The following is a 13,020-nucleotide window of genomic DNA, read 5'->3' on the forward strand; positions in this document are numbered from 1 at the left end:
AAAGAATGGGGACACCAAAAACGCAATTTGGGAAAGCACAGGATAAAAGTGACTGTAGAAATGAAAGGATTTTCTCTGTACCTACAAATAAGACTGCTGCTCTTCTGATAGGAAGTTTTGCATTCTTGGAGAACATCAATGTTTGGGCTAAAATGTTGACCTTCCCCTTGCATTTTTTTCCCTAAGTTGGGGGAAAAAAAAGAGTATGAAGGAGTGAAGTAGCAGCACTATTTTATCGGCCTCACTACATAGGGACTGTGTCAGATATACATACAGAGTATAGTGGTTGAAATAACTTCAGTTGCTCAGTGAATTATGCCACAATAACGAGGCCCTTGGCAATGTTAAATCCTCTGAATATACCTCGTTCACACCCACATACTGTGCCTGCACTGCCTCTAATCTGTCGTTTCTTTTCTGTATGTAAGTCTTCTAGGGTCTCTAAGCTCAGTCTTGAGCTCTGCCTTCCTAATAGCTCTTCCCTGACAGCTCTTACCTTCCTGACCTAACCCTGTACTCTTGAGTATTTTGCAGGTCCTTCTGTCTTGGCAACACATCATTTTCCACCTTGCATTTCCATTCAGTGTTTCACAGAGGTTTAATCTCCTTCACTAGCTTGTAAGCTCCCCTTACAAGTTTTCATCTTGGGCATGTTTCTGGGTTCTCTGCGGCCTGTTGCACATTTAGCGTGTTATGCTTATTGGATGAATGAATTCACTCCTCAGTGGATCTCTTACCAGGCACCTCAGGGACAGGAAGAGGACAGGATTTTGCTCTTTATAGAACTTATGATTTAACATGGACAATATGTGGTCTCATCAACCAACAGCATTGAATTTCTTGCTTCAAAAATAACTGTCATTAGTGCATCTGTGATAGGTTTGATCGCAGGTCAGAGAGATAATCCTGCGTGGAAAGCCTTACACAAGGGCACTGTGTGGCTTCCTAGGCCAGTAAGTCTGATCAGAGGAGGCCCTACTGGGTCCTCAATGGCTACACATATGGAAGATCCCTGGGAAGAGTCAGTCATGGAGTCTTCATAATAAGATACCAGTGGTTCTAGACTCAGTTGTCTAGAAAACCATGGATGGGCCTCCTTGGGCTGCTCTGGCTCAAGCCTGCCCCTAAGATGAGTCACAGTAGCCTCTCTCAAGTTTGTAAAGAGAAAGGATGCCATCTGGGGCCTCTCAGAGCCAGTGGCATGCCGCCATTGTGTTGCAAGGCTTACAACAGCACGTCAGCCCTTGCTTGGGCTGATGCTCTGATGGAGGGTAAAATAATTCACTATATCCAAAGAAAGGATTAAAGATCATTGCAAAGGCCAAACATAACCCCATTTCCATTCACCCCATAAGTAGTTTTTGAGTATGTACTATTACCCTGACTCTGCAGCCCCTAAGTCAGGTTAGTGGAGTTCCCAAGAGTTCACTAGGCTTTTTTGGTGAGGAAGGGTGGTAAGAGAAAATGAATTTTGATTCATTTGGGAGGAAACTACAGAAAAATGGATTCGTAGAACAAGATTGGTCATAGATATCAAGTGCTGATGTGAGAAGGATGGGAAATGTTTCCTTTATGTCATATTCCTTCATTAAAAACTATGTCTGAAAAAAAATAAGCATGTCAACATATTAAGGAGTTACCAAAGCCATTATTGCTCACATACAAAGAACTTGCAGATTGTTGCAACATCACTAGGGTTGATGAACCAGGGATCTTTGCAGTACACTGCTTGGGGCAGCTTCCACTTCAGGAACCGGGCACATATAGTTAGCACTTGCCTGCTCTCCTGTGAAAAGGATGATCAGAGATCAGCATTTTCAAACATGTTTTAGCTGAGATTACCTTTCTTCAAATAAAATGCTAAAGTCTAATATGATAAACTCAAAATTATCTTGTTTGAAGTGAGGGCAAGGTGCCTTCCTTCAACTTTCCCAAACAGTCTCTACAGAGAACCCATAAAATCTGCAGGGTTCTGGGGAAAATGGAGAAACCACTGGTCGAGGGCATAAGTGAGAGCTACTAACATCAAGTGTAATACCCAGATCAGAGATTTGGGCAGGAGTCCCACTACCCCATGCTTCTAGAGAGAGGGCTCCCATGCCTACTCGCTGCTCCTAGGTTATTCTCCTGTCACTACGCATAGGAAAGTAGCTCCCCATCTCACAGTCCTTGTAAATCTCTAGCTTGGAAGAAACTTTGGAAAGTATTGATCCTGTCTTGATCCTGATACTTGAGCAAAATTAGCAAGTGGTCTTCTTCTTTACACACTGCCCTCAGAAGGCCCCCATGCACCATATAACACCCCTGGTAAGTCTCCAAGCAAGTGTTTGGTCCCAGTTCCACTAGACATCTGGGCCATTAAAATTCCTCTGGGGACAGATGGAATGCACATTAGTTCAGTTACTTTGTTATGAATTGTAAGTGTCTAGTAAAAAGTTAAAGATACCCAGATATTTCACTTCTGGGTTGATGCCCTCAGGAAACTCTGAGACATTTACACAAAGAAGTTTACCAAAATGCTCACTGCAGCATTATAATAAGGAAAAAATAAAAGTAATCTAAATGTCTAGGAATAAAAGAATGGGATAAGTTGCAGTTACAAGACAGAATTCTATATAGCAGTGATAAGTGAATTAGGGCTATATAACATGAATAAATCTTCTAAATATGTTAAACAAAGAAAAAGCAAATTGCCGAAAGGATTTACAAATGATATGAACAAAGTTTTTTAAGGTATAAAACTTTTTTCAGATAAAGTTTTAAAACATGAAAAATAATACCTCAGAAATGATAACAAAATTTGAGATTTTGCGTGATTTTTTCCAGTTTTATTTCTCAGCCTAGGTGGTAGGTGTATTGATGTTTTAAATTATGTCGTCAGTGCCAGTGATTCCTAACCTTAGGCTGGATCCCTCCCCTTTGCTGAGGCCACCTTCTGAGGAGCCTTGACAAGCTGGCTAGAAGGTGTTCAAAGTCTGAAGGAAAATAAGTCTTGACTGCTCTAGGCTTTGCCTGATCACCAAAAGCTGGCTGGGGTGCAGGGTGGGGGTCAGGGATCAGTACTGTCTGTCCCATGTCTGTGACCTCTATGGGGCACACTTTGCCATCACTTGGTTGGGAGGCTCTGACCTATACTTCACTGAGGTCTGAAGTATTTTGTATTTATGGCTACAAGGCCATAACACTTCCCCCATAACAAGGTGCCAAGGCCCACCGTAATCTTTAGTCCTGTTTCTGAATCTTTCTGTAAGGAAGACTATAGGTGGGTGGGAGCTCCAGCATTTTCCCAGACTCCTTGCAGCCTAAACCCACTTCTCTGGTTGGCTGTAACTGGTGGTCACAGGACCTTGAAAAAGACCAGCTTCTGAGGTATGGGAGAGTACTAAAGATGATGCCATCCCTCCCACAATTCTTATAGAGGAACCTCTGGGAGATTAAGGAGATTTCAAAGATATCTCCAGATTTCAGAGAAGCTTCTCTGTTCCTGATTTAGCCTCAACATTAGTCTATTTGTCTCAAGGCCACAAGGCTGTTCTTGAATTAAAAAGAAAAGACAACAGACTGTGATCATCATTAACAGAAAGAGTCTCTTGAATTGGGCAGTGTGTTGAGAGTTCTGGGCTAGGCTGAATATTGGAGGGGCTACAGAAAGGTATAATAATACATGATTTTCACCCACATAGGATCATGATTTGCTACACAGAAATAAGGAGTAAGATTTTTCACACAATTCACTTAGGTAAAATACTTGAAAGGAAGCCCGTGCCAGAGGAAATGGGGAATAAAGATGATACCACAAAGTCCATGCCCTCAAAGAAATGAGGGCCTGTTTGCAGAGTTGACTCTGGATTTGAACTTATTCAGGGCTGAAAGAAGTTAACAGTAGGCATTACCGTAGCAATTGCATCATTCTCATCCTGAGAATACAGAAGAAGTGGGACCAAGCTGTCCAGGACTTGGCTCTCTACACCCTTCTTATCTGCGTATTTCACAGACTTTATGGAGGCTCCAAAGAGGGTCATGGAGAAACGATGAACATCCGGTCTTACCTATGAAGGATGTTCAAAGGGAAGCAACTCACTGAATGTGTTCATGCTTAACTTATAAGAGCTCTAGGTCGGCTGAAATGCCAGTCCTAACAGGAGGATATTTAGATGTTGGTAGCTGAGGGCAAGAAACCAAATATATGTGGAGACAGTCACACTTGCTGCTTTGCATGGCTCATTCTCTCACTCCAGGAATGAGTCCTCACCACTTGTATCTGCTCCTAGTATTAACCATCCACTCAGGCTGGGCTTCCCAGGTGGTGCTGTTGGTAAAGGACCTGCCTGCCAATGCAGGAGATGTAAGAGATGCTGCTTTGTCTCAGGGTTGGGAAGATCCCCCCAGAGGAGGGCATGGCAACCCGCTCCAGTATTCTTGCCTGGAGAATCCTATGGACAGAGGAGCCTGGCTGGCTACAGTCCATGGGGTCACAAAGAGCTGGACACGACTGAAGTGACTTAGCACATACATATCACATGCTGTTTTGCTGAAATTAAAAATTCCAGCCTTGGCATATTTGACTCTTCAGAATGTGGTTCATTGGGCCACATTTATTTCTCTTTTATTTTTAGCTGGGCCACTTAGCATGCAGGATCTTAGTTCCCTGACCAGGGATGAAACCCACGCCTCCTGCAGTGGAAGCGTAGGGTCTTAACCACTAGACAGCCAGGGAAGTCTCCCTGCGTATTTTTTTTAACAAATCTTTGGGATCTGGGATGGAGACATAAGTATAGTCCACTATCCTGACCCAGTCCTGATTGTTCCTTGAAAGAAAAGACAATGTCTTTTCTTATAGAAACTCCTTCTTCATCCCAGGAAGCAGGGGAGTACCTTGGCAAGTCTCTATGCCTCAGTTTTTAATCTGAAAAACAGTAACACCAGCCCTACCAACATCACAGGGTTACCTAGAAGGGTCTTAAGAGATTTGAAAGTGCTCTTAACAAAAAAGTACAATCTAAAATAGAGTTATTACTATCCCAACCTCGGTTTGCTGTTATGCCAATTACCTTCCCCCTAGGAAAGTCTCTCCTCTCCCCTTATCTTACATCACCAAATAAGGAGAAGAGGGTCTTCATCATGGCAGTCAGGGTGGTGAAATCCATTGTCCTGACGAATTGCAGGAGTATCTGAATGGCTAACAAAACAATCTTCTCGTCGGATTCACATAAAAGGTCTAGGATGCATGGCAGCAGGCTCTTGATGTCTTCCCTCTGTGTGCCCAAAACAGTGAATCACCACCCCTCCCGATGGCACTTCCTTTGTTACCAGAGTAGGGCTTCCCACCTGTGCTCTGTCCCTGGTGTTTGTTGAGTTGTTGATTGTTCTGGCCAGCCCAGAACAGAGAATTAAAGAGGGCCTGATGCCATCTCTCAGTATTGGCAGGACTGATAAGTAGAGAAGGCAAAAGAACTTATGTACATATGTATACCTGTGGCTGATTCATGTTGATGTATGGCAGAAACCAATGCAATATTGTGTAGCCATTATCCTTCCACTAAAAATAAATAATTTTTAAAATTAATTAAAAAAATAGAATTGGTGGTCTTACCATTTCCTCCTGTCTGGTAAGATAGCACAGTCCCCTCAGGGCAAGAATTTTAAAGGGATTATTTTCAAGAAGTAGCCAGTCTTTCAAGCGGGCAACACAGTATATGCTGGGAAATCTCCGAGCCACTGGACTCTGAAGAAGCTGAAAGAACCCAGAAAGTGGCCAAAGAAGTTACCTTTTAGCCCTTTTTCATGAGGGGAGCCAGCTTCCTACCAACTCCGAAACACCTATTTTCCTTTGAAACTTCTACTCTACAGCACATACATTACAGGATGATGCTTCCACTGCAGGGACCTAAGGAACACTGAATATGTGGACAGAGAACTTCAATAAGGTTAAATTTGGACCATTTCTATCCTATGTCTGAATCGGACCCTAGTTGGTCACTCAGTTGGACATGGCCTAGGAAGGCTGGTACAGCTCCCTTATAGGCTTCCTGAATACATACAGCCTCTGAAGAAGTCCTACCTCCACAAAAAAGCCTGCCGATGTGAGCTTATGTTTATCGTTCCCTCGGTTAAGAAAAGGCACTAACAGGTACATGACCTTATGTGCAAGGAGATGATTTCTCTCCAGCAATGCACTGCAAGACAGAACACAGAACATCTCTCAGAAATGCTCTTACTCAGAGAGCAATGTTCCCAGGGCAGGGATTGGGGGTGAGGGGGCTCTCAAGTTTTTCCTCAGCTTCAGGTGCACGAGAGGGTAAGTTCAGTTCAGTTCAGTCACTCAGTTGTGTCCGACTCTTTGCAACCCCATGGACAGCAGTATGCCAGGCTTCCCTGTCCATTACCAACTCCCAGAGTTTACTCAAACTCATGTCCATCAAGTCGGTGATGCCATCCAACCATTTCATCCTCTGTCGCCCCCTTCTCCTCCCGAGGGTAAGGCAGGGCTGAAAAATTTGCTGGAATTATGGGCATTTGTCCATTCTGGGATGAGAAGGTTATTCAACTTTGGTGGCTCTGATAACTAAAAGGGGGGAAAAATTACCTTAAAACACAGCTGATTTAGAGCAGGGATGCATGGCAAGGAAGTCTTACTTGGCAAGGAGGGATACTCCCTGAAGATGGCAATCTTTTCCTTCCAGAAGGGTCCATCCTTTATTCTTTTCCATGATGTTGAATTCCTGCCAGCAGAATGTTCTGAGGAGTAGAGTCTTTGTAGCCTGTATGGCGAAGCTAATCCAAGAAAAATAGTACAAGTGAATATAGTACCGGTCCCTCCAACTGAAGAGCATAAAATCACCTGCTCTCACCGAGGAAGGCCATGTATTGATAGCTGCTGGACTCTAATTCTCTTCTTTCTAGATTTTCCTAAAGATTCTCAGTGCTCTAATACTTGAAAGGCCTTTCACACAAACTCTAAGCATAAAGAAATCCAATAAAATTGTGTTTCCCTGGGAGAATGGAAAGAAGTCTATGCTAAAACAAATGATGTAGGATGCTAAACTGAGATTCACTGCTTTTTCCTTTACAGCTTTATTTAGATAGAATTTATACCTCCCTTAAATTTACTCCATTGCTTTTGAAAACTACTTATCAAACTAGTATTTTGGACATAATATCAGAGAATCTTGAAGCTGGAAAGGTCCTTGGAGAATACCTAGCCTGAGCTCACTTACAGATAAGAAAACAGGCACAGAACAACAGAAAGATTCGCCCAGAGTACAGAGTTATTTAAAGGAATGAGAATCAGGACTTCCCTCGTGGTCCAGTAGTTAAGACTCCGCCTGCCAATGCAGAGGACACGGATTTGATCCCTGCTCCAGGAAGCCTTCACATGCAGCAGGGCAACTAAGCCTGTGCATCACAACCATGGAGCCTTGCACTCGGGCTACCACAACTACTGAGCCCATGCACCTAGAGCCCATGTTGCACAGTGAGAAGCCACGGCAAGGAGAAGCAACTAGAGAGTAGCCCCCAACTTGCTGCAACAAAAGAAAGACTGCGTGCGGCAACAAAGACCCAGCAGAACCTAAAATAAATACTTAAACAAAAAATGAATGAGAATCAGAACTCAAGTTCTTCTGCCTCTTAGTCAGGCATTCTTAAATATTCCATATTAGAGCACTTCCTCAGAAAGAAATCCATGTGCCCCAGAAATACTGAGAAATTTCTATTGAGACCCTAAAGGAGAATTTAAAAATACCTCCCTATACATGAAGCAGAAATAAGAAAATGCTCAGCTTCGGATCAGCATGGTCTTAGAGGTAGGTTTAAGGCTGTCTCGCTTGTCTCTGTCGCTACCTGATTTATCAAGAAAGGGCTGGCATGCTGTCATCCATTATTTTGCAGGGCATATGAACTCAGATAGCCAAATTTGCCTTGACACCAATAAGACTGGGCTTCCGTGGTAGCTCAGCTGGTAAAGAATCTGCCTGCAATGCAGGAGACCCCAGTTTGATTCCTAAGTAGGAAAGATCCGTTGGAGAAGGGATAGGCTACCCACTCCAATATTCTTGGGCTTCCAAGTATTCCTTGGCTCAGATGGTAAAGAATTTGCCTGCAATGCAGGAGACCTGGGTTCAATCCCTGGGTTGGGAAGATCCCCTGGTGAAGGGTACAGCTACCCATTCCAGTATTCTGGCCTGGAAAATTTCATGGACAGAGGAGCCTCATGGGCTTCAGTCCATGGAGTCTCAATGAGTCGGACGTCACCAGTAAGACCAAAGAGAACCAGTGAGAGCACAGAATGATTCCTGGTCAACAAAGTCACAGTGGACAGTACCACAAGGGGGTGACCTCTGAAGACACTTCCTGTTCTGGGTACAGGCCACTGGGGATGGCAACGTCAGACATGGTGAGGCCGATGGCGTGGTGAACCTGGACGAGCAGTGTCATGAGAAGCTGAGGGAAGAGCCGGAACGTAGCTGCCCGGAGTCTGTTCCCCACAAACACCTCATAAAGGGCATCTGTCACCTGTGGAGAAAAGCACACAGTGGAGCTGAACACCTGCTAATCCTAAAGTCTTGCTTTCGTTTTACTTCTGCTTGTTCCAGGACATGCTTTCTGGTTCTACTAAATCACAGGCAGAACAGCAAGTGACAGGGTACTGGGATAGGAGTGAAGTTGTCACTAAAAGTTGCCACAGTGAGGGGCATCCTGAAAACCAGAAGGAAACTATAAAGAAACCATTCGCATATTTGACCACATACAAATTTAAAGCCCGGGCAAAAAAAAGACTGTTCATAAACAAAATCGGATGACAGATAATTTGCAGAAATGCTATAGTTTTAATATACACAATGCCCATATATGTCAGGAGGAACAAGTGAAAAGGCCTGCTACTCAAAGTGTGGGAAGTGTAGGCCACCGACCAGGAGCACTGGCGTCACCTGGAGCTGATTAGAAGTGGAGACGCGCAAGCACCCCTCCTCCAGCCCAGAATGTCTACTTCAATTAGATCCTTAGGTGATGGTGGTTTGCATGTGTATTAAAACTGAGAAGCACGGGTGTGTAGGACATGAAGAAAGAAGAAACATAAATGACCAACTGAAAAACATACATAAATGTTGAACCTTGCCAGTGACGGAACTGTAATTAGAATACGTTCCTTTTTCACCTAGCAGCTAGACAACAATGCTCGGTGTGGCAAGGCCGTGCTCACACATGATGACAGGAGGGCAGTGTTCTAGAGGGTCATTTGGGAACAGTACCAGAAGTTTAAATGAGCCCACCATTTGGCCCAGAAATTCCCCTTCAATGGACTTTATCCTAAGAAAATAATTTGGTATGTATAACAAAACTGATGCAAGCATGATTAAGTTTGCTATAGCACTGTTTTCACGACAAAAGTTTGAAAAGTGTCAAATGTTCACTAATAGGAAACAATAATGAAATAAATGGTTCTGCGTCATGTATTACCTATTTTTAAAAAGGTAATTAAAACCAGTTACTATGCAGCTATGAAAAGGATAACAGAGAGCCCTACATATTGATATAGAAAGTAGTTTGTGTATGATTAAATGAAAAACAGCAGATCATCAAATGGTATGTACTGTGATGTTATTAATATACATACAGAATTTTATAGACTAATCAGATTAAATGTATACCTTTATCTGCTCTAACACCTAAAACTGCACTAAAAGGACATTTTAGGGATTTTTTAAAAGGCATAAACCCACAAGAACAGAGAGCATAAGAGAGAAGACAGTAGCAGATTAGAGACTTCAAAGTAATTCTGAAAGCTAAAAAAAAAAGTATGATAATAACTTAGGTCAGAGAAAGCAGAACTGTAAACTGGTAGGGAATAAAATAAAGTAAAAAGTAGTCGTGAAGTGGGGTGGAAGAGGGGTGGATTAAAATTAGTTTGGAGTTTGCTTTAATAATATAAACTATTATATACAGGATGGATAAACAATAATGCCCTACTGTATAGCATAGGGAACTATATTTGATATCCTGTGATAAACCATAATGGAAAAGAATATGAAAAAGAATATGCATATATATATATGAATAACTGAATCACCTTCCTATATATAGTAGAAATTAATACATTGTTAATAAAATGAAATAAAATAGACATGGATATGGTGGAGGCTGTGTATGCAGAGGGGCAGGGAATATATAGGAACTCTCTGTACTTTTCTGCTCAGTTCTGCTGTGAGCCTAAAACTGCTCTAAAAAAAAATTATTTAAAAGGAAAAATATAGAGGGAAAAAGTATGCCAAGTACATATACAAGAAGTTTATACATTATAAACACTTGCAGAAAGCTCATTTTTAGGGACATGGTATAGCCATGAGCTAAGATAGTTTATTGATTTTTAAGGGATTATTTAAAAATATATCCAAAAATATGTGGTGAAGACTGGAGACTATATGTGACCTGAAAAACCTAAAATATTTACCACCTGGTCCTTGACAGAAAAAGTTTGCCAACGTCTGCTCAAGGTGGGCCTTTGGGAGATATCCCTGGTGGTCCAGTGGTTAAGACTCTGCCCTTTCATGCAGGAGGTGTGTGTTCGATCTCTGGTCAGATAACTAAGATCCTACATCTGCGAGGTGTGGCCAAAAAAAATTAAAAAATAACAACAATTTTTCAAAGGAGGACCTTTGGTTTCTATTTTATATTCTTCTATATTCTTTGAAATGTTTGTACTCTCTTGACTATGATGATATGCATTTTTTAAAAGATGAGAAAAAGAATGCTTAAAACAGATGAAACCATACTGACTCCTTCACTCATCTCAGCCTCCTCCACATCCATCTCTTGGTGGTGACACTGGTGGATTTATAAATGGATGAGGGAAACAAACTTTGAGAGGAACCAAAAGGAACACTCTCCAGATGGTGCTGGGCCAATTATCCAGGAGGGCCATGGTGGGCTAAAGTTGGAGGGGCAAAGCTCAAGGGCTTACAGCAACAGCCACATAGGCCATCTTGTCCTGGGAGTCAGAATCATGGCATTTCTGCAGCTTCCTCAGGAGTCTCCAGAGAATCCAGGTCGTTTTGGGCAGCTCCACCTCCAGAGTTCTCCACAACTCAGCCAGATGCCTAGAAATCCAGAGGAAGAGGGTTCAGAAGAACGGCTTATCCTAGGCCAACCATGATCATGAGCTTCCCAGAATCCATCTGGAATCCAATCTATAAGAGGTTTTCCTCTCTGAGGCTCGATTCTTCAGAATTGCCATCTGATTCCACAACAGTAACTCCCAAGGTTTCATAGACTCAAGTTCCCACAACCTCAGCATGGACATTAAGACCATTCACAAACTGGTCCTAACATATCTTTTCAATCTCACAACTTTCCTATCTCATACTCTGTACTCTAAGTTTCCTACGTCATTTTCATTTCTAACAGAGTCTACAGTTCTCACTTGACTTAAAGCAATAGTTTTCCAAGAACTAGAACAAGCACAAAAAAATATAATAATGCTAAAATTACATTTAAATCAACTGAATATAGTTAATACTTTATACCAAATCATATATTTTACATAAGAATCTAGTGTATTAATAGGTAAGCTGAAGCAAGTAGTAAAGATTTAAAAACAATGTTTCAGAGACATACACAAAATTAAGACCATTAAACAATCTGTATTAACTCATTTTTCTTCTGGATGAGTAAAAGTTCTCCTTTATTCCTTTTCCGGTAAGTGGCCTGAGGTGACCTCTAAAAATGGTGCGCTATTCACTCGACCCAGAAAACTCCACAAAATCATGCAAATCAAGAGGTTAAAATCTTCGTGTTCACTTTAAGAACACTCGTGGAACTGTCCAGGCCATGAAGGATATGCATATCCAAAAAGCCACCAAATATCTGAAGGATATCACTTTAAAGAAGCAATGTGTGCCATTCCGTCGTTACAACGGCTGAGCTGGTAGGTGTGCACAGGCCAAACAGTGGGGCTGGACGCAGGGTCGGTGACCCAAAAACAGTGCTGAATTTTTACTGTACATGCTCAAAAATGCAGAGTAATGCTGAATTTACGGGCTTAGATGTAGATTCTCTGGTCATTGAGCACATCCAGGTGAACAAAGTCCCAAAATGCGGTGGAGGACTTATAGAGCTCACGGTTGGATCAACCCCTACATGAGCTCTCCCTGCCACATTGAGATGATCCTTATTGAAAAAGAACAGATTGTTCCTAAACCAGAAGAGGAGGTTGCACGGAAGAAAAAGATATCCCAGGAGAAACTGAAGAAACAAAAACTTATGGCCCGGGAATAAATGCTGCAAAAAATAAGTGCAAAACAAGTTAAAAAAAAGTTCTCCTTTATTTGATACAGTGGGGTAATGGCTCAGACAGTAAAGCGTCTGCCTATAGTGTGGGAAACCCTGGTTCAATCTCTAGGTCAGGAAGATCCTCTGGAGAAGGAAATGGCAACGGACTCCAGTACTTTTGCCTGGAAAATCCCAAGGATGGAGGAGCCTGGTAGGCTACAGTCCATGGGATTGCAAACAGTCGGACACGACTGAGCAACTAAACTTTCTCTCAGCTTGCAGAAAACATTAACACTGCACCAAGACATTATATGAAACTCATTCATTGAAACCAGTTTTGAAACAATTTTCAAAGTTTAAAGCTGAGAAATCTTCAGCAAGTGGTGCTGGGAAACCTGCATGTAAATCAATGAAATTAGAACACTCCCTCATACCATACACAAAAATAAACTCAAAATGGCTTAAAGACTTCAATATAAGACATTAAACTCCTAGATCATAAAACTCCTAGAAGAGAACATAGGCAAAACATTTTCTGACATAAATCGTAGCAATATTCTCTTAGATCAGTCTCCCAAGGCAAAAGAAATAAAAGCAAAAATACATGAATGAGACCTAATCAAACCTAAAAATTTTGCACAGCAAAGGAAACCATAAATAAAACAAAAAGACAATCTACAGACTAGGACAATATATTTACAAACAATGCAACTGATAAGTGCTTAATTTCCAAAACATATTATTTGAACAGGT

The 13,020-nt window shown here is 41.9% G+C and overlaps 1 protein-coding gene across 5 annotated transcripts in view; it reads right to left on the reverse strand.

Moving 5' to 3' along the window:
• Positions 1 to 13,020, reverse strand: part of MROH8 (maestro heat like repeat family member 8) — a 60,372-nt gene that overhangs the window by 8,110 nt on the left and 39,242 nt on the right. For 3 of the 5 annotated variants that reach the window (XM_015474290.3, XM_059893040.1, XM_059893039.1), the window contains exons 13-21: positions 10,961 to 11,096; positions 8,324 to 8,514; positions 6,637 to 6,774; positions 6,062 to 6,176; positions 5,594 to 5,734; positions 5,091 to 5,255; positions 3,894 to 4,049; positions 1,664 to 1,786; positions 82 to 181 (exon numbers count right to left, since the gene is read on the reverse strand). In XM_015474290.3, the coding sequence (XP_015329776.1) occupies positions 82 to 181; positions 1,664 to 1,786; positions 3,894 to 4,049; positions 5,091 to 5,255; positions 5,594 to 5,734; positions 6,062 to 6,176; positions 6,637 to 6,774; positions 8,324 to 8,514; positions 10,961 to 11,096 (1,265 nt within the window). The remainder of the gene's footprint in view (positions 1 to 81; positions 182 to 1,663; positions 1,787 to 3,893; positions 4,050 to 5,090; positions 5,256 to 5,593; positions 5,735 to 6,061; positions 6,177 to 6,636; positions 6,775 to 8,323; positions 8,515 to 10,960; positions 11,097 to 13,020) is intronic. The other 2 variants (XM_059893041.1, XM_059893042.1) reach the window with 2 other exon arrangements.

This window comes from Bos taurus, chromosome 13 (genome assembly GCF_002263795.3).
Source record: "Bos taurus isolate L1 Dominette 01449 registration number 42190680 breed Hereford chromosome 13, ARS-UCD2.0, whole genome shotgun sequence".
In the NCBI taxonomy this organism is placed as follows: Eukaryota; Metazoa; Chordata; class Mammalia; order Artiodactyla; family Bovidae; genus Bos; species Bos taurus.